At 42.3% G+C, this 22,158-nt stretch overlaps 1 protein-coding gene across 2 annotated transcripts; it reads right to left on the bottom strand.

The window, feature by feature from the left end:
* Nucleotides 1-4,074: 4,074 nt before the first annotated feature.
* LOC100196515 (Leupaxin) lies at nucleotides 4,075-9,540 on the bottom strand. 2 transcript variants are annotated; one of them, XM_014169278.2, is made up of 9 exons: nucleotides 9,414-9,540; nucleotides 6,647-6,738; nucleotides 6,473-6,543; nucleotides 6,229-6,331; nucleotides 5,535-5,816; nucleotides 5,218-5,391; nucleotides 5,000-5,081; nucleotides 4,713-4,861; nucleotides 4,075-4,511 (listed from the first exon to the last, which is right to left on the bottom strand). In XM_014169278.2, the coding sequence occupies exons 1-9, from the start codon at nucleotides 9,424-9,426 to the stop codon at nucleotides 4,245-4,247; spliced, it is 1,233 nt and encodes a 410-aa protein (XP_014024753.1). In that variant the 5' UTR covers nucleotides 9,427-9,540; the 3' UTR covers nucleotides 4,075-4,244.
* Nucleotides 9,541-22,158: the final 12,618 nt, after the last annotated feature.

Here is a 22,158-nt window from a genome sequence, read left to right as displayed (position 1 = left end):
CACATATTGACTCTGTACCAGTACCTCCTGTATATAGCCTCGCTACTGTTATTTTACTGCTCATCTTTAATAATTTGTTATTTTCTTAAAACTGAACTTGCAAGTAAGCATTTCACTGTAAGGTGTTGTACTCCTGTTGTACTCGGCGCACATGAGAAATACATTATATTTTTGGGGGGTGTCGGAAAATGTATGAAGTAAAAAGTACATTATTTTCTGTAGAAATGTATTGGAGTAAAAGTAGTCAAAAATATAAATAGTAAATTACAGATTCCCCCAAAAAACTACTATGTACAACTCATTAACGAATGTTCAAAAAGTGTGTGTTCATATTTATTTGTGTGTATGCATGTGTGCACATGTGTTAGTGTGTGTATGCATCAGTGTTTATGAGTGTGTCAGCCTGCGTTTACTATTGGTGTTAGACAGTAAGAGCGGAGAGCAGGTCGAGGAGGCTCAGCCAAGGACAACAGGAAGTGCCTGAGGACAGAGGAGCCAGTCATTAATCAGGTGTGATACCTGCACCCTCCGCCAGCCCAGCCAGGGCAGCAGGACTGGGCCAAGTCAAACACAGCCAGCCCACAGCCCAGAGGGACCAGGACTGGACCGGCCCCAGCGTGAATACACTGGCCTAATTAACTTTTCTGCTCCTAAGTCACCGTCTGTGTTACTATGGAAGTAATTAGAGGGGTGTTAAAATTGTCCGTTTTCTCTCCACTTAAAAAACAAATCCATTCACACCTTCAGGAACACTGACCCCTCATATATGGACATATAGAGTCTGACGTATATATAGCACCAAGGAAGGACCACCTTGTAAACCAATATCCTCATTACCTAACCTGGCTGTAGTCAAATTAAATTATTTTCCCAGTGTAAGATAATGTGAGGTAATGTTTTAACACTTAGGGACTTTGAAACAGACATGGACCATTGCGTCTCGTTAAAACAGCCCACGTTTGTTGAACTGAATATCTTTACAGGCTTTTTTCTCTGTTTGGTCAGTTAGAATAACAGATTACTCTGCATTGCCAGCGCCTAGTTTCAAGCTGAGCACTGAAGCTGTGCTAATTCGGTTATTTATGAAAGTCAGTGATGCTGACCAGTGAAACCATGGATACTAACCTATTTGTGGTGGAAAAGTGCACCAGGGTCATTATTGTAGTTGGCAACATATTTCATATTTTTTTGCTCCCCAATTAATCATGACTGTCTCTCACTGCAGGCTACTAATTCCATAACAATGATGCTCACACAGACACACATAGAGGATCAATTGTGGTGAAAAAGCCTTAGTAAACTGAGGACTCGTCACTCGTCTTTGTGAGCCTGTCTTCCACCATTTTGTCGGTTTCAAATTTGCCTGCGTCCACAACCCTCATATGTTCATCAATACTTTGGGGCCTGGCAGAAGGGCATTTCTTCTGAATGTGGTGTATATTTCAGGTCTATAATGTGTTAATGAATGACCCTTGTATCTGTTTGGGTTCAGAGAGTTTGTTTTCTCTCGTTTTCTCAAGTGTGTTAATGTCTGTTGTGTCTGTCTCTCCACTCAGCTAAGCTCTCGTCACCATAATGGACTCCTCCTTTATAAACAGAATGAAGCTGTCATCTACATCTGTGAATATCGGTCTGCTGGCTGTCAAACTGATTAACTGAGATGTATTAGACAGTTATTGGCTAAAACGTTGATTGAGGGTAGATATCAACTCTGGGTTTACGAGGTAGAAGGCCACCCTCGCCTGGTTGTGACCCACAGTGGGACTGTGCCTCTCTGCGTACCCCCCTACCCCAAGTGGGGTGACACAGGGGCCACAGGCAGCTTGTGGCAAGGGTAGGGTTTCAGTGTCACACAGGGGTAACTCTCCATATTGCCCTCCTCCTCACCCTCTGGCCTCCAGCCTCCAGCCCCGAGCTCATAGGCCTTTCCATGCCCCAATGCACTCCACGGGTCTCTGTTACCCTGTTACACAGCAGTAAATGTCACCTGAGTTACATTCCCCCCAGCACCCACAGACAGCCCTTTATTCACCGCCTTTTATAAGAGCCACAACTCACATTTCATGTTCGCTGGGTTTATTATGTGCCAAGAACCTTTTCCTCCCCTCAGTTGAATCACTCCCCTTGAAGTATGTAAAGTGCTTGTGTATTTTTGGCCTGTTTTGTTTTATATCGTGATTCATTTTCTGTTTTAATGTGGTTTGAGACTGTCTTCATTGCTGTATGGTCAAGAAGACCTTACACACCACAGCCAGGATTAGTGTCAGTGTGTATGTCGGAGGTACTTCAAATTTAGGCTGACCAATATGAGCTTACAGCTACGAAAAGCTTTTATACAGGAAACGGTGTGTTAAACAAGGCTTAGAAATCATATGAGAGAGCGGTACATTAACGAACAGAGCAGAGGGCTTGGCCAGGCAGAGTAGTATGTTGTGACACCAGCCCACGTTAGTCCAGGGTAGGAGACCAGGAGACTTGATCTAATGTGCTGATGACAACATGATTTATCCCCTCCTCAATGTCCAGTCACACACTGCCTGCATACAGCCAGTAGTCCTATACATCAACAGAAAAGTGGCTCCTTTGTAGGGCCCTAGTATTACACCACATTACAACCTTGCTGTGTGCCTACAGTTACCGTAAGTGGTATGGGTTGGTGCTCACTTCTGTTGTTAAAGCTTCTCCTGGAACCTTCACTATTTGTTTCAACACCCTACTCGATCTCTCATTGACTGCAATAGACGGGTCAATGTTGAGAATTGTTCTAAACCTGACACGTACAGTAACTTGGTTCCAGAGAGAATATGCCAATGTAAACTGTCAGAGCCATAGAGAAGTCTCTTGATGAACTACAGTTGGAAAGCAGTCTTGGCTCTGCCAGCATGGATCACCCCTCTGCCAACCCATGGCACTGTGGACATCTTTATGGAACCCATGGATTTTCCTCCAGGAAAAACTCAACTGGATTTGGTTGATTGCTGTTATTCTTTCTCCATCTTTAAATGCTTTGTGATCATGATGAATTCATTTAAACCCAATTTAGGCGATATTGATACACCTTAAGCGATCCAAAGTTCCAGATGTATAATTTGATTTCATGTTTCAGACATTAGAAATAATCTTTTCATGATCTGCTCTATTATGTGGTTACATTTCAATGAGGCATTCAGATGGTAACTCTTTTCCTTGGTAAGCCTATTCCAAACAAACACTCCTGTTCATTCCCATGAATACGTGATTATACACTGAGTGTACAAAACATTATATTGAGTTGCACACCCTTTTCCCCACAGAACAGCCTCAATTTGTCGGGGCATGTACTCTACAAGGTGTCGAAAGCGTTCCTCAGGGATGCTGGCCCATGTTGACTCCAATGCTTACCACAGTTGTTGGATGTCGTTTGGTGGAAGACCATTCTTGATACACACGGGAAACTGTTGAGCATGAAAAACCCAGCAGCATTGCAGTTATTGACACAAACCAGTGCACCTGGCACCTACTACCAGACCCTGTTCAAAAGGCACCTAAATATTGTTTCTTGCCCATTCACCCTCTGAATAGCACACATACACAATCCATGTCTCAATTGTCTCAAGGCTTAAAAATCCTTCTTTAACCCATATCCTCCCCTTCATCTACACTGATTGAAGTGGATTTAACAAGTGACTTCAATAAGGGATCATAGCTTTCACCTGAATTCACCTGGTCAGTCTATGTCATGGAAAGAGCAGATGTTCTTAATGTTTTGTACACTCAGTCTATGTCCACATGCAACACAGGACACAAAATTATTTTTCAATTCTTATGCGGATATTGCCTTGATGATCTGTGTGGGATTTTCCACATACTTTGTAAGTATGACTTTTTTCAGGTTAATTGATTACCTTATATATGAACAGGGTACAATTAGGAGATTTGTATAATTTGTATAAACTGTTTCAATATTCAAATTCAATCTCCAGCTGTCCTATGAACGTGTCTGGAGACAGACAGGCAGGCAGCGTTTCTCAGCCAGTCGAAATCATGAATCAGCTTTGTGTCGGGACTATATCTAGATGAAATAGTATGAATAAATTCATGAATATAAATGTTTTAATTAAAATATGTCAATCATTATTTGATTATGTTGGTAACCCATTGTATAAAAGTGATAATGCCCTCGAAGCATGGTTTGCCCGCACTCGAACCGGTGCCAATATATCCTCCAAACACTGGCATCTCGGACATTATCACTTGAATAAGTCTCACACAAACAGTTTGGTGTGGCAGGCTGAGCAGTAGGGTTTCCCTTCCTGCTCCTTGAACACCCCCTGGCTGAGTTTACGCAGACAGAAGGCACACACAAAGTGCTCAGGGTGGAACTTGCGCTCCAAAGCAGAGATGCAGCGGCCAGAGATGGGCTCTCCACAGCCCCCACACAGTGTACCCTGTCGGGAGTGGAAGTGCAGAGAGCACAGGGGACGACCATCCAGCTCCAGGAAACAACCATCGTTGAAGGGCTTCAGACAGTCCTGGAGGGATGGAGAGAAGGAGAAAGAGAGCACTTATTCTATCTACTTGATATAGTAGGCTTACTCTTTATTGGAGGTTGAGTAGGATTCTGATAATATCAGCACAATGTTGTATTGTGGCTGTTGGCTGTTCAAAGTTTATTGTCTGAGAAATGGTAGAATTTTCTAAGCCATGTGTGTGATCTGTGGTGAGCGACTCACTGAGCAGACGAAGCAGTTGGGATGCCAGGTGCCGTTGGCTGCAGTCAGGTAGTTCTCTCTCACAGGGTCTCCACAACCAGTGCACTTTGGAGCAAAGAGATGGTAAAAGTCTCTGTGGCAGTATGGCTTCCCGTCATTCTCCAGAAAACCTATGGCACATCAAAGGACACACACGCAAAGAGAGGAGTGGTCTCAGTCACACTGTGGTCTAGATCATAGGTTACCCTATAGGGAACAGTAGTAGTTGTAGTGCCATCTGTCAGGCAGATAGATGTGTGCTCCTTCACCTTCAACCCCAAAGAGCTCCCCACAATGGGAACAGAAGAAGTGCTCAGGGTGCCAGGTGCGGTCCATCGCTGTCAGGATGTTCTGAGAGAGAGGACAAAGAGCTCAGCATGCAGTGAGGTAAACCCAACGACAACAGATCTAGAGAGGAGATGAGTTGGTTTTGTGCAGTGTTAAATAATGGTGATAATACAGTCCAATCCAAAGAGAAGGAGTGTACCTGCAGAATGGGGCCCTTGCAGTAACCACAGCGAGGTGAGAAGAGATGCTGGTAGTCTTTCTCACAGTAGGCCTTCCCCTCCCTCTCAAAGAAGCCACTAGTCCCCAGCTCAGCCTGACACTCCACACATACAAAGTGTTCTGGGTGCCACACCTGGCCCAGGGCTGTGATCATCTGCCGAATAAAATAAAGTGGTAAGAAGAAAAATATACTTTGTTTCATGTACTGTCCATGGTACTTTTGACTGATCATCTTCGCCTATACTGTTATTTTGAAATCAAGCTTTTGTCTGGTTTTTGACAGCTTAAGCTGTTTACCTTTCCCACAATGACCTTGGCACAGGAAGCACAGTGGCCCTTCGCCACCGTTCGTACACCCATCTTCTCCATATCAGAGCTCAGGCCTCCCAGAAGGTCATCTATGGCGTCCGTTTTTTTCTTTGTTGATGCCTTGCGCTCCAGATCAGAAGTCTTAGGGCTGTCGGTGCTCTCCCGTTTCGCTTGTGTGTCCTCCTTTTCTTTCTTTTCTCCAACCTGGTTCTTTTTGACTGACTTCTGGACAAGTGGTGGTGGGGTTGAGGGAGGAGGAGGGTCTGGGAGCTAAAGATGAGAAAAAACTGTGTGTCCTCAAGACAGAATCTAAAACATGTTTTTAACAGTGGTATATCTCAAAATTCTATTCATTTTGGAGGCACTAGTGGTACTAAAGCTTCCAATATTTATTTAGTTTGCTTATACTGCCCTCTGCTGTCAGATCAAGTCAACTTCATTGAAAGACGGAATTGTATTTGCTTGATTCTACCCATCCTCTCTCCTTGCTTCCTTCTCAAAACCCATTGGATGAGAAGCCGTTGGATGGGAAGCTCAGAGGTCCCTCCCCTCTGACCTTCTCATACAATGGGTTTTGAGGGGGCGAGGAGAGAGGACACAAGGAATCAAGGAAATGCATTTGAGATTCTCCTACAGTCATCCTCTGTTCATGCTCTGACCGACATGATAGATGCTTCCTCACCCCCATCTCCAGGCCAAACAGCAAATCCTCCATTATGGAGTCCAGCTCTCTGGTAGCAGAGCAAGGACTCAGCAGACCGGCATCCACTGGAGCTGGTAACTCACTGACAAACACACAGAGAAAACCACAGATGAGCACTGCTATGCAATGGACAATGATACATCTCAGTCTCAGTACTATCTGTATGGTCTGACCAAGGGTCATAATGTATGGCTATCTGTGAGCAGACCTACCAGTGGCTCACCTGTATACATTGGTGCTATCTGTCTCATTTTCCTTTTTTGGAGGGAGACCAACAGGACAAACCTTTGAGACCTGTGGGAAATTCCACATAAAGCATAGAGCTAAAAGACACATCCAGTTGTAATAGTCGAACAAAAGACTAAACAACAACTGCTAGAGGTGATTTTGTCATTACCTGTCCATATGTGTTGGCTGTATCACTTTCTTTCTCCTGAGGAGCCGACTCTGGACCAGCTAAGTTGAAAGATAGCTCTTCTAGGATAAGATCTATAAAACACATATATGCTGTGGTATGGTATGGTACTACAGTATCAACCAGAATAAGCACTTCTAACAGACTTCCTCTGAGATGAGTTACAATGCCTCACTTTGTTCTCCTTTTGCCTATTGCGAGGTGCACCCATTGACCTGATGTGGTTGTTTCCAGTGGTGTAAAGTACTTAATTAAAAATACTTTACTGTACCTCAAGTATTTTTTGGGGTATCTGTACTTTACGTTACTATTTTTGATTACTTTTACTTTTACACCACAACATCGCTAAAGAAAATAATGTACTTTTTACTCCATACATTTTCCCTGACACCCAAAAGTACTAGTTACATTTTGAATGCTTAGCAGGACAGGAAAATGCTCCAATTGTCACACCCTGACCTTAGAGAGCCTTTTCATTTTTCTATTTGGTTAGGTCAGGGTGTGATTTGGGTGGGCATTCTATTTTTTCTATTTCTATTTCTTTGTTGGCCGGGTATGGTTCCCAATCAGAGGCAGCTGTCTATCGTTGTCTCTGATTGGGGATCATACTTAGGCAGCCTTTTTTCCCACCTTAGTTTATGGGATCTTGTTTTTGGTACTGGGCTGTATGCCCTACTGAACGTTACGTTTTCGTTTGTATTTGTTTTGTTTTGGTGTTCATTTAATACATTTAAAATGTACGCCTACCACGCTGCACCTTGGTCCAATCCTTCAATCAACGAACGTAACACCAATTCACACACTTATCAAGAGAACATCCCTGGTCATCTCTACTGCCTCTGATCTGGCGGAGTCACTAAACACTAAGACTTCGCTTGTAAATTATGTCTGAGTGTTTGAGTGGCTATCTGTAAATTAAAAGAACATGAAAAATGTGCTGTCTGATTTGCTTAACCAAATAGACTTTTACTCAAGTAGTATTTTACTGGGTCATTTTTCCTTGAGTTATTTTCTATTCTAAGGTATCTTTACTTTTACTCAAGTATGACAATTGGGGACTTTTACCACCACTGATTGTTTCATACAGTGCTGCTTCCTGAGGATATGATATAAGAGACGTTACAGACAAGATCCTCAAAGCAGAAGTGAAACTTTTGAAACTGATGCATTCTATGACTAACAAACAGTCTTATTCTGACTTTTAACTCACATGCTGACGGTAGCCTATGAAAGGGAACATTGCATATAACTATTGTATTGTGCTCATTGGCTTGGCTGATTTCTTTTGATTTTCCCATGATGTCAAGCAAAGAGGCACTGAGTTTGAAGGTTGGCCTTGAAATACATCCACAGGTACACTTCCAATTGACTCAAATGATGTCAATTAGCCTATCAGAAGCCTATCAGAAGCTTCTAAATCCATGACATCATTTTCTGGAATTTTCCAACCTGTTTAATGGCACAGTCAACCGAGTGTATGTGAACTTATGAATTATAAGTGAAATAATCTGTCTGTAAACAATTGTTGGAAAAATGACTTGTGTCATGCACAAAGTAGATGTCCTAACCGACTTGCCAAAACTATAGTTTGTTAACAAGAAATTTGTGGAGTGGTTGAAAAACAAGTTTTAATGACTCCAACCTGTGTATGTAATCTTCCGACTTCAACTGTACGTGTTCGTGAGAACCTGACCTTTCCACAGAGGGGTCATATTAGTGTGTAGCCCAAACTGTTCGGACGCTACAGACAGAAGTTGGCAGATCATCTGTACTGACTTCAGACGAGTTCCAAGACGCTTGTGGGGGGTCGTAGAGCAAATCGGAGGACACCATCGTGTTTTTCAGTCTCATCGTTCCATAGAGGGATCATAGTTTGCAAGCCAAACCGTTTGGACGCTACAGACAATTATGTGAGAAGACCGATTTTCAGGGTGTCTCATGATTTGACAAACAACGCTCTAGCTCTGTCACCTTTCACCACAGATGCGGAAGTGCGACATAGGCGGTGGATTGAGACACATCCTCTGCAAAAACAAATATGTTTTGTTTCAACTGATCGATTTACATGGGGAGTTTTGTATTGTGCTAATTAGATTTACCCGGAAGCGCAGACATCAACCTTAGGGTTAACCACTATTATTGTACACAGAATGAGTCTATGCAACTTATTATGCGATTTGTTAAGCACATTTTTACTCCTGAACTAATTTAGGCTCGCCATAACAAAAGGGGTTGAATATTTATTGACTCAAGACAATTCAGGTTTACATTTTTTATTCATTTCAAAATCTCAATTGAATCATTTTTTAATTCAAGCTGTAAAACAACAACATGTGGAAAAAGTAAAGCGGTGTGAATACTTTGTGAAGCCACTGTATATCCCTATCCACTGGATTTCTCACTAATTGAATGTGGTTGGTACTAGGTGACTTCAGTCAACAACCTCAACAATCCATCTGCCTATCAACAGAGAACTTTCTTTGCGATTCCCCGTGAATTTACATCAACAGTCATGTCTACAACAATACATTTTATACAGATATGATATACCCTATAATATCGATTAGCATGCCCAATGTAATGCACGCTTCATTCACCACACACAACAAAACATGTACATTTTCATGAGTATATCATTTTTATATTTTATTCGTGCTCAAATCTATTGATGTGTGTTTTTCCTTTATAGTTTGATCTATTGTGTTTTGTTTTATAACACAACAGCAGCAGAGGAAAAAAGTATACTCACCAAGCTCATCCATGCTTGCTCAATGTACTTATCAATGTGTATGAGCCTACATGTTCGGTTGTACGTGTGTGTGTGTGTGTGTTGGGTTACTGGCAGTTACTGTGGTAACCAGCCCACTTTAATCAGGTCGAAACTGTCATTTCCTTTTGTCAGTTTTTTTTTTGCAAACTTGAATTTCTCTTGGTGCACTGCTACCTTCCTGACGACACAGACTACATTCTAAGACATTTTCTACTCATATTCTTGAAACATATGATCTGGTGAATAGTTTAACACATTTCATTTGGTTTATTTGATGAGTTAAAAACATAATACAACCACACAAGTGAATACAAAGCACAAGTTGTATGTACACAAATGTTTTATCAATAGCCATCTCCTAAACGCTGATGGTATATGGGTTAACGGGTCAACTATAAATCTGAAAGATTAGAGGGCATACCCGCCTCCAAAAAAAATGGGCTAGGGGTAGATTAAAAAGTTTATTTGACTTTTTTCAAATAGGAAAGACCAGAGCCATGTACAGGGCATTCAAAAAGTATTCAGACCCGTTGACTTTTTCCACATTTTGTTATGTAGCAGTCTTATTCTAAAATTGATTAAATTCAAATTTTTCAACCTACACACAATACCCCATAGTGAGAAAGCGAAAACAGGTTTTTCGAAATTCTTGCAAATGTATTAAAAATAAAAAACAGAAATACCTTATTTACGTAAGTATTCAGACCCTTTGCTATGAGACTGGAAATTGAGCTCAGGTGCATCCTTTTCCCATTGATCATCCTTGAGATGTTTCTACAACTGGATTGAAGTCCACCTGTGGTCAATTCAATTGGTTGGATATGATTTGGAAAGGCACACACCTATCTATACAAGGTCCCAAAATTGACAGTGCATGTTAGAGCAAAAACCAAGCCATGAGGTCAAAGGAATTGTCCGTAGAGGTTCGAGACAGGATTGTGTTGAGGCACAGATTTGGGAAAGGGTACCAAAACATTTCTGCAGCATTGAAGGTCCCCAAGAACACAGTGGCCTCTATCATTCTTAAATGGAAGAAGTTTGGAACAACCAGGACTCTTCCTAGAGCTGGCCGCCTGGAAAAATTGAGCAATTCGGGGAGAAGGGCCTTGGTCAGGGACGTGATCAAGAAACAGATGGTCACTCTGACAGAGCTCCAGAGTTCCTCTGTGGAGATGGGAGAACCTTCCAGAAGGACAACCATCTCTGCAGCACTCCACCAATCAGGCCTTTATGGTAGAGTGGCCAGACGGAAGCCACTTCTCAGTAAAAGGCACATGACAGCCCGCTTGGAGCACCTACAGTGGGGGGAAAAAGTATTTGATCCCCTGCTGATTTTGAATGTTTGCCCACTTACAAAGAAATGATCAGTCTATAATTGTAATAGTAGGTTTATTTGAACAGTGAGAAACAGAATAACAACAAAAAAATCCAGAAAAACGCATGTCAAAAATGTTATAAATCATTGCATTTTAATGAGGGAAATAAGTACTTGACCGCTCTGCAAAACATGACTTAGTACTTGGTAGCAAAACCCATGTTGGCAATCACAGAGGTCAGACGTTTCTTGTAGTTGGCCACCAGGTTTGCACACATCTCGGAGGGATTTTGTCCCACTCCTCTTTGCAGATCTTCTCCAAGTCATTAAGGCTTCGAGGCTGACGTTTAGCAACTCGAACCTTCAGCTCCCTCCACAGATTTTCTGTGGGATTAAGGTCTGGAGACTGGCTAGGCCACTCCAGGACCTTAATGTGCTTCTTCTTGAGCCACTCCTTTGTTGCCTTGGCCGTGTGTTTTGGGTCATTGTCATGCTGGAATACCCATCCACGATCCATTTTCAATGCCCTGGCTGAGGGAAGGAGGTTCTCACCCAAGATTTGACGGTACATGGCCCCGTCCATCGTCCCTTTGATGCGGTGAAGTTGTCCTGTCCCCTTAGCAGAAAAACACCCCCAAAGCATAATGTTTCCACCTCCATGTTTGACGGTGGAGATGGTGTTCTTGGGGTCATAGGCAGCATTCCTCCTCCTCCAAACACGGCGAGTTGAGTTGATGTCTAAGAGCTCCATTTTGGTCTCATCTGACCACAACACTTTCACCAGTTGTCCTCTGAGTCATTCAGATGTTCATTGGCAAACTTCAGACGGGCATGTATATGTATTCTTGAGCAGGGGGACCTTGCGGGCGCTGCAGGATTTCAGTCCTTCACGGCGTAGTGTGTTACCAATTGTTTTCTTGGTGACTATGGTCCCAGCTGCCTTGAGATCATTGACAAGATCCCCCTGTGTAGTTCTGGGCTGATTCCTCACCGTTCTCATGATCATTGCAACTCCACAAGGTGAGATCTTGCATGGAGCCCCAGGCCGAGGGAGATTGACAGTTCTTTGTGTTTCTTCCATTTGTGAATAATCGCACCAACTGTTGTCACCTTCTCACCAAGCTGCTTGGCGATAGTCTTGTAGCCCATTCCAGCCTTGTGTAGGTCTACAATCTTGTCCCTGACATCCTTGGAGAGCTCTTTGGTCTTGGCCATGGTGGAGAGTTTGGAATCTGATTGATTGCTTCTGTGGACAGGTGTCTTTTATATAGGTAACAAACTGAGATTAGGAGCACTCCCTTTAAGAGTGTGCTCCTAATCTCAGCTCGTTACCTGTATTAAAGACACCTGGGAGCCAGAAATCTTTCTGATTGAGTGGGGGTCAAATACTTATTTCCCTCATTAAAATGCAAATCAATTTATAACATTTTTGACATGCGTTTTTCAGGATTGTTTTGTTGTTATTCTGTCTCTCACTGTTCAAATAAACCTAACGTTAAAATTATAGACTGATCCTTTCTTTGTCAGTGGGCAAACATACAAAATCAGCAGGGGATCAAATACTTTTTCCCCCCACTGTAAAGGAGAAACAAGATTCTCTGGTCTGATGAAACCAAGATTGAACTCTTTGGCCTGAATGCCAAGCGCCACATCTGGAGAAAACCTGGCACCATCCCAATGGGGAAGCATGGTGGTGGCAAGGACTGGGAGACTAGTCAGGATCGAGGGAAAGATGAACAGAGCAAAGTACAGAGAGATCCTTGATGAAAACCTGCTCCAGAGGGCTCAGGACCTCAGACTGGGGTGAAGGTTCAGCTTCTTAAAGGACATCGACCCTAAGCACACAGCCAAGACAATCCAGGAGTGGCTTCGGGCAAGTCTTTGAATGTCCTTGAGTGGCCGAGGCCGGAGCCCAGACTTGAACCCAAAGGAACATCTCTGGAGAGACCTGAAAATAGCTGTGCAGTGACGCTCCCCATCCAACCTGACAGAGTTTGAGAGAATCTGCAGAGAAGAATGAGAGAAACTCGTCAAATACAGGTGTGCCAAGCTTGTAGCTTCATACGCAATAAGACTCGAGGCAGTAAACGCTGCCAAAGGTGCTTCAACAAAGTACTGAGTAAAGGGTCTGAATACTTATGTAGATGTGATAGTTCAGTTGTTTTATTTGTAATCTTTTGCAAAAATGTCTAAAAACCTGTTTTTGCTTTGTCATTATGGGGTATTGTGTGTAGATTGCTAAGGAATTTATTTTATTCTATTCTTTTATTCTTATTCCATTCTAGAATAAGGCTGTAACGTAACAAAATGTGGAAAAAGTCCAGGGTTCTGAATACGTTCCGAAGGTACTGTATATGAACTGAATGTGTTTGTCAACAACAGACAGTATTTTTTTTGTATATATATTTTTTAACTTGGAGCCTAATCTGACCACTGTTACCGTCAATCTAATGCGTTCATCATTACACAAGGCTACAACAACAATAAACTGATGTCATAGGATATTTATTCAATTGGTTTGCCAGCTCCAGGTACAAATTCATTTGCAATGACTTCAGTGATATCTTCATTTCAACATATGGCATACATTAAAAGGCTCCTTGATGGCCATCTGAGGCAAATGTATAATTCTCCACATTTAGCTTAATGTAAGTTGAATTGAGGACTTTTCCCAATAAAAATAACCATGCTAGGGAGTTAGTTCCATAACTTCCATTTCAAATTTACACTCGGGCAGCCCCGAGACCCAAGAACTGAGCATGCATAGAGCACTTCGATTGATACCGTTTTCTTTAAGCAGTCAACATTAGAAAGCAGTTTAAACCACCTCCGAGCAGATTCATGTAGTGTGCTGTAATGTACCCAAAGTCGTTTTCCAGTGCTTTGTCTCCATTATTTCTTGATGTGCATCAGTTCAAGCTTGTTAATATGTTTTATGGAAAAAGGTTTGGAAACAGGTGTCTCCATAATGACAATCTAAATAGCCTACCTACAAGTGGTGAAAAGATGCTCTCTCTCCTCTCGCTCACGTGACTCAGTAGTGCTCTCTCAACACAAACACACACACACACACACACACACACACACTCCTCTGGCGCTCCCCACCACTCACTCACTCACTCACTCACTCACTCACTCACTCACTCACTCACTCACTCACTCACTCACTCACTCACTCACTCACTCACTCACTCACTCACTCACTCACTCACTCACTCACTCACTCAACAACAGCCTGCCTCACTGCCTGACAGTCAGTAGCAGGTCACAGTGAAATATGTAATACCATGGCGGCTGCGGTTTAACTGAGAAATAGGCCAAAAACCCACAACCAATACATTTTCACACGCAAAATCGTTTTCAAAGTAGCCCAATTTAGCAGGAACATGGCAACACTGGGTGATGTAGTGTCCCCATGAGTGACAGAACACTGAGCCAATCACAGCGCAACTAGAGAATATTACCAACCCCTACGCTCTGTATTTTTTGCTTGCTGCCCCTCCACCACAGAAAGCACTGAGCTAGGCTGAAACACCTGCATTTTGGAGCTGCCTTACTCAAGAAAGCAAAGAGACCATGTTTGTATGCAGCTTTATTAACTCAATATTTATTTATTGCATTGTTTGCAAACTGATATGTGACACGTATTAATGCCAAAATAACATGAAAAACAGGCAACAAATATGTTTTTGCTCAGCAGGTGGGGCTCAAAACAGGTGGCGCTCTGCCCCACCTGCCCTGATTGGCGGGCCGTCACTGACTGTGTCATATTTATTGTGATGTTAATTTATTATATGTATTCAATTGACCGGATGTAACATACCTCTCGAGCAGGGGTATTCAGAGCCTGCTGGTTTTCTGTTCTACCTGATAATTAATTGCACCCACCTGGTGTCTCAGGTTTAAATCAGTCCCTGATTAGAAGAGAACAATGAAAAAACCCAGTGGAACTAGCTTTGAGGTCCAGAGTTGAGTTTGATGGCCCTAGCGGTTATTTAAGTAGGTGTGTTTAACAGTGGTGAATGACCTGACGATGATGCAACTAGGATCGAAACTTTGTATTTTTGGAGCGTCTGATTAAATTGCCATGGGAGCATACCAGAGTTGAGGACATTCCTTTTTTCTTTGATACGTTCTTCTGTCCTACACTTGGATGTGCATATTTTCATATTTTGTTATATTGCTCACGAGTATACTTCATTGGTTGATCCAGCCTGGTGACTTGGATTGAATTATGTTATCCTTCCTTAACGCATCGGAAGTTCCATCCAGTTGACAAAATGATGAAGGTCTTCAATGACGCTGCCAATGCTAAAACAGGCTTTTGGGCGCTAGAGTCCTAAATCTATCTCAATGGGTGGCCCCCTCTTTTAGAATCAGCAAATGTATAATTAAATACACATTTACACAGTTAATCTTCCAAAATACATTATCACATGAATGTAGTCATCATGACCGTTTCAGACATTTCAGTTCACAGCTCTGCTGTGTTGTGTCTTGGGATCTTCTGTAATTTTGCTTAATAGCTCTGACTTTGCAGATGACTACTTTATTGATTAAAAGTGTACTCACTATGCCTGTGATAATATGTGGTTGTCCTACCTAGCTATCTTAAGATGAATGCACTAACTGTAAGTCACACTGCATAACAACAACTGCTAAATGAGAAAAATGTAAAAATGTAAATGTAGGTGTCAAAGGATGGGGGAAATCATTTAAACTGTCATATTTTGACACAAATAAATTATATGGTATTACAATAACTATAGTGGCCAGTGTAAAGTTAACATTGAGATATATTGTATCATTGGCCTCTTGCCTGTTGTTCATGCCAGGGCTGGTGGACCAGAATAGTGACCCTCTGACCATGGCGTCGGCATCTACTCCAAAAGCCGTCGGATGACAGTGGTACATGGAGATAGACGCGCGGCGGAGAAAGTCTTGAGCGCATCTAGGGTCATGCCTGCAGACCTAGGGTCAGCTGAAGAACCTGGGCTTCTCTTTGCACTCTGAGCTCGTCCACTACCTACTGCTGAGGTAAGACATCAGACCAGACTGGGCTGATGGTGGCACTGGTAACAAATGGCACACAATATTTATGGCTCATCTTTATTACACAACAATAACATTGGAGTAATGTTATGTTGGCTGTTATTAATTTTTGCTAAATTTCTTCCCCCTCTCTTCTCTTCAGCTATTTTTCTAAAGTGTTTGCCAAATGCTCAGGTAAAGAGATTTCCCCCATAACATACAGTTTACAGTTTCATTCATGTAAATATGTACTGTATGTGTAAGCCTGTTGCTTGAATGGTCCACTAGGAAGTATGAAAGGGGACATGGCTGCCTTGCTGACATCAAGAGAATCTCTGCATCACTACGTCCTATTGGTCCACACTCACCGGCAACAGTGCCCCTTCCCACCCACCCTCCAGTCTGGCACTGCCATGGAGAAGTAGGCAGCTGGCACAGAGGCGAGCCCGTCAAAGGGAGAGGCAGTGAAGCAGAGAAAGGGCCCAAAGCACTTCCCACCTCTAGAGGAGTGCCTCTCCCCATGTACTCAGGGGAAGGAAATAAGAGAACCCTCGGATGTGTTAGAGGCAGAACTGTGTCTGGGAAGGAGGACATCGGCTCTCACGGCAACCTAGTCAGAGTGGCTGTGAATAAGAGGGGGTGACATGAGAGGGGGACGGAGGCAATGTGGAGGGAGATATTACCCCTTCAGGTTCAACTAATTCCTCCTTTGGCCGTCTCTCCTTCCAGTTCTCTGCTGCCAATGACTAGAACGAACTACAAAAATCTCTGAAACTGGAAACACTTATCTCCCTCACTAGCTTTAAGCACCAGCTGTCAGAGCAGCTCACAGATCACTGCACCTGTACATAGCCCATCCATAATTTAGCCCAAACAACTACCTCTTCCCCTATTGTATTTATTTATTTTGCTCCTTTGCACCCCATTATTTCTATTTCTACTTTCTTCCACTACAAATCTACCATTCCAGTGTTTTACTTGCTATATTGTATTTACTTCGCCACCATGGCCTTTTTTGCCTTTACCACCCATATCTCACCTCATTTGCTCACATTGTATATAGACTTATTTTTCTACTGTATTATTGACTGTATGTTTGTTTTACTCCATGTGTAACTCTGTGTTGTTGTATGTGTCAAACTGCTTTGCTTTATCTTGGCCAGCTCACAATTTTAAATGAGAACTTGTTCTCAACTTGCCTACCTGGTTAAATAAAGGTGAAATACATTTAAAAAAAAAATTGGTTCAAAGGGAGGAGAGGAGTGAAGGAGCTCAAGAAGGAGAGCGTCACGGGGAGGCGTTGTCTTACTGTGAGGAGGACCAGGGGTTGTGATGGCGCAAGGCCCATGGTGACCCAAGAGGAGGCACAACAACCAGGATTTTTTGGGGCCAATTTTGAAACACAATACAACCACACATGTGGATACAGTACAATGCCATTAAAATCATATAAGATGACACAAAAAAAAGAAAGAATATGTATTTCCATTGTGGTCCTCATGAAATTACATGAAAACAAAATATACACAAGATTATAACATGAAAACAAAATACATCTCAAATACATCTCATCAGTAGGGAGGAAACCGTAAAATGAATCAAATAGATTACCATGTAATGTTCATTGAAAACAAGTATACTTTCTTTAAGCCTGTGCAGTTTTAAAGCATTTTGACTATAAATCATTTCTTAAGGTTTATCTTAAAACTCCCTAGCGTAGGGGTGGCGAGGAGACGGTGGACTGGACAACCATCAACTCTGGAGAGAGCAACTCAACAGGTTCATTAATAAGAAATGTTATTGTCACGGATCTCTCTGGAACTTTCATTACGTACACCTGGCCCCTCTTCCCAGTGATTAGTAATTGTATAAGTGTGCCCTTGGTTTACCAGTGTCCTGTTGATTATTGTTACAATGTCCGTTGGTTCGTGTGAGTACCTGTGCTGGGTGTTTTGGCTTTCGTGCCATTGTGGATTGCGCAGATGATTATGGGTCTCGTCCTGTGTGTTAATCATTGTGTGCTTGTTATTTATTCAAGGTACTCCTCGCTCTTTTGTTTGGGTTTCTACCCTGTGTTTTGTATAGTGTTTGCTTGGTCTTCTATACAAATACTTTTTGAGATCAACTGAGACTAACCAAAGAGTTTATCAAATTGAACAACTCCTGTTTAATTTACGTTTTGAAAAGAAAAGGGGAAAAAATGAAAATTTGGCAAATCAATGACTACTTTTGAAACTGTCGATGAAAACCTGAATGCTTTGTGAACAATGCTACATAGTTCTTTAGAAAAAAAAAAATAACAATACATTTCGAATGAAAATAAAAAGATAACCCTATAAGTAAAAAGTTGACTCTAAAAAGTGCCTTTACACGGCACGCTGTAATTTGGGTATAATAAAAAACCCTATTACACATTCCTGCGCCTGTCTCCCGAATCATTCATACCGACGTGACAATTATCTAGAATTTCCTGATTAGTTCTGAAATGCCAGTGTTGAGTCAATATCACTATGTTGTTTGGTCATATCCAGGAAACGAGAATACACAGGAAGCTTCAGCGGCAGGAAGTGACACAATGCCAGCAGAGTCCTTGGAGTCATAACTGGATTGGTAAATTTGAATAGTTTGCTTCATGCACAACTCCTTGCATGTATTTGTTGTTCACCCTTCACCCAGCAGGTTTTAATGACGCGATTTATTTAATCATCCAAGAAGGAAATAAAATGTGAATGAAAATGTTGAAAAAATGAATGACCACTTTGTTGCACTTCATAGTGATGTAACTGTAGTACAGTTGTGGCCAAAAGTTTTGAGAATGACACAAATATTAATTTACACAAAGTTTGCTGCTTCAGTGTCTATAGATATTTTTGTCAGATGTTACTATGGAATACTGAAGTATAATTACAAGCATTTCATAAGTGTCAAAGGCTTTTATTGACAATGACATGAAGTTGATTCAAAGAGTCAGTATTTGCAGTGTTCACCCTTCTTTTTCAATACCTCTGCAATTCGCCCTGGCATGCCGTCAATTAACTTCTGGGCCGGATCCTGACTGATGGCAGACCATTCTTGCATAATCAATGCTTGGAGTTTGTCAGAATGTGTGTGTTTTTGTTTGTCCAACCGCCTCTTGAGGATTGACCACAAGTTCTCAATGGGATTAAGGTCTGGGGAGTTTCCTGGCCATGGACCCAAAATATTGATGTTTTGTTCCCCGAGCCACTTAGTTATCACGTTTGCCTTATGGCAAGGTGCTTCATCATGCTGGGAAATGCATTGTTCGTCACCAAACTGTTCCTGGATGGTTGGGAGAAGTTGTTCTCTGAGGATGTGTTGGTACCATTCTTTATTTATGGCTGTGTTCTAAGGCAAAATTGTGAGTGAGCCCACTCCCTTGGCTGAGAAGCAACCCCACACATGAATGGTCTCAGGATGCTTTACTGTTGGCATGACACAGGACTGATGGTAGCGCTCACCTTGTCTTCTCTGGACAAGCTTTTTTCCAGATGCCCCAAACAATCGGAAAGGGGATTCATCAGAGAAAATGACTTTACCCCAGTCCTCAGCAGTCCAATCCCTGTACCTTTTGCAGAATATCAGTCTGTCTCTGATGTTTTTCCTGGAGAGAAGTGGCTTCTTTGCTGCCCTTGACACCAGGCCATCCTCCAAAAGTGTTCACCTCACTGTGCATGCAGATGCACTCACACCTGCCTGCTGCCATTCCTGAGCAAGCTCTGTACTGGTGGTGCCCCGATCCCGCAGCTGAATGAACTTTAGGAGATGGTCCTGGCGCTTGCTGGACTTTCTTGGGTGCCCTGAAGCCTTCTTCATAACAATTGAACCGCTCTCCTTGAAGTTCTTGATGATCCGATAAATGGTTGATTTAGGTGCAATCTTACTAGCAGCAATATCCTTGCCTGTGAAGCCCTTTTTGTGCAAAGCAATGATGACGGCACGTGTTTCCTTGCAGGTAACCATGGTTTTCAGAGGAAGAACAATGATTCCAAGCACCACCCTCCATTTGAAGCTTCCAGTCTGTTATTCGAACTCAATCAGCATGAACTCAATCCAGCCTTATCCTCATCAACACTCACACCTGTGTTAACGAGAGAATCACTGACATGATGTCAGCCTGTCCTTTGTGGCAGGGCTGAAATGCAGTGGAAATGTTTTTGGGGGATTCAGTTAATTTGCATGGCAAAGAGGGACTTTGCAATTAATTGCAATTCATCTGATCACTCTTCATAACATTCTGGAGTATATGTATATTGCCATCATACAAACTGAGGCAGCAGACTTTGTGAAAATGTATATTTGTGTCATTCTCAAAACTTTTGGCCACGACTGTACAAGGGAGAAGCATATGGGCATATGTTCAGTCGAAGGCAGAGAGAGATACTGTAGGTCAGGGACAAGGAGGAGTTGGCTTTTGATAGCAACAGGTGGCTTTTGAAGGTGTTTTCTCACACTTCCTTAATTTTCCAGATTGGATTATTTGACAAAAACCATTAAATGGATTTTCAAGTCAAAGATGCTGGGATGAAAGTCATGAAAGTGAACATAGTTCAAAGGATTCCTATCAACACACACTGTGCAATAAATTAAATTAATTTTCTTTCATTTGGTTTGGATTTTGTAGAGGAGCCAGCCGACAATGTTCCTCAGATTGTTAGCAAAAAAAGGTTTGTGCATTATCACTTAATTTATTTATATCTGTTTATTGTCCTCCTAATTTAATGTTACCATAAAAATAACACCAAAATCAACCTCACCTTGTGAGTTTGACGGCTGTGGGAAAGTCTTCTCCTCTCGGCAGTACCTCAGTGTCCAGCAGCATAGCTGAAGATGATCACTCACTATCTACTTATTACAGTCATCGCAAGGTAAAATACACTAAACTCCATTCTAGCTTATCGCACCTTTCGTTCAGCATCATATGAAGTACCAGCACTTCCACCGGAGGACACTCACCTGCTCTTACACTCCCTGTAGGGCCCTGTGTTTCTTCAGTCACATGGTCAAGACGAACTCTGGCTTTTGTCTTGAGATCAGAGGGACATCTGTGAGTTCTGTGCCCAGGTGTTCCACACCAATAGTCGCTTTCTCATCCACTGCCGCAGAGAGAAGCCTGTTCAGTGAGTGTTCTCTGTCATAGCAACAGCACTCAAGGACTATTTTTCAGTTTCTTTTATACTGAAAGTATACTCTAAACTTGTTTGATATATGTGTTGTGGTCCTTATGAGTGTCCCTCTGTCTATCCCGTTGCCTCACCCCTCTTCCTCTCTCCCTCTCTACCAGGTGTGAGGTGTGTGGCTCCACCTGCTGTCAGAAGGCCTCACTTCAACTGGCACATGAAAAAGAACAACATTGACGACAGCTACAAGTTCCCCTGCAAGGTCTGTGGCCGGTACTTGGAGAAGAGTCACAACCGCAAAAGCCACCCTAACTCTGACTAGACCTTGAGCTTAACCATCACACCCCCGACACTGAATCACCCCTCACTGCTCCCCTAGACCCAGCACAGCAGTGACACCACAGCCACAGCCAACTGCTTTATCCTTGGAGTGACATGAAACAATGAGGCTGTATTTTGCTCCACTTTTACACCTGTAAATATGTGTGGCATGTTAGTGTCCCTTTATTGACTGTAAATAATAGTCCTTTGGTCTTTTGTGACCCAAGTGGCCAGTAGGTCTCTATACTGTCCATGGACAATGTTCATACTGAAGACAAGCAGTCTCTTTCATTCTTATATGTGTTTTGGTAAAGAAGGGTAATGATTTTTATTTAAATAGGCAAGTCAGTTAAGAACAAAATCTTATTTTCAATGACAGTGGGTTGACTGCCTTGTTCAGGGGCAGAAGAACAGATTTTTACCTTGTCAGCTCAGGATTTGATGTTCAAACCTTTTGGTTACTAGTCCAACACTCTAACCACTAGGCTACCTGCCACCCCAGGAAGACTATCTTTTGGTTTTGCATTTGTATACATCTTTTACTATGCAGCTTTATTTATGAGGAAAGTATGTCGAAGGGAGGGGGAAAATAAAATGTTTGTTACATTTTGTTCTATGACCTTGCACGACCTTGAAAGACAAATGGCATTACACATTTTATCTATGAGGAAATGTGAATATATTATTATACCCCCTTTAATCTGGCTTTCAATACGTCCGTTTTATTGATGGAAGCCCACGTTGGCCAACACAGCCGTGTACAAACAAGTGGGCGTTATGTTTAGAATAATATTTTTTTCATCCAATTGGCGCATAGAAATTGTCGAAGACCCGCCTCCAAATGGTTGCTATGCCTACAACATCGCGCTCTAGGCTTGATTGACAAGTATGTCAACCAATAGGGACAGATGGGTGGGAA

The sequence above is a fragment of the Salmo salar genome, chromosome ssa23, assembly GCF_905237065.1.
Source record: "Salmo salar chromosome ssa23, Ssal_v3.1, whole genome shotgun sequence".
In the NCBI taxonomy this organism is placed as follows: domain Eukaryota; kingdom Metazoa; phylum Chordata; class Actinopteri; order Salmoniformes; family Salmonidae; genus Salmo; species Salmo salar.
This window is presented reverse-complemented; position numbering and strand designations above follow the sequence as displayed.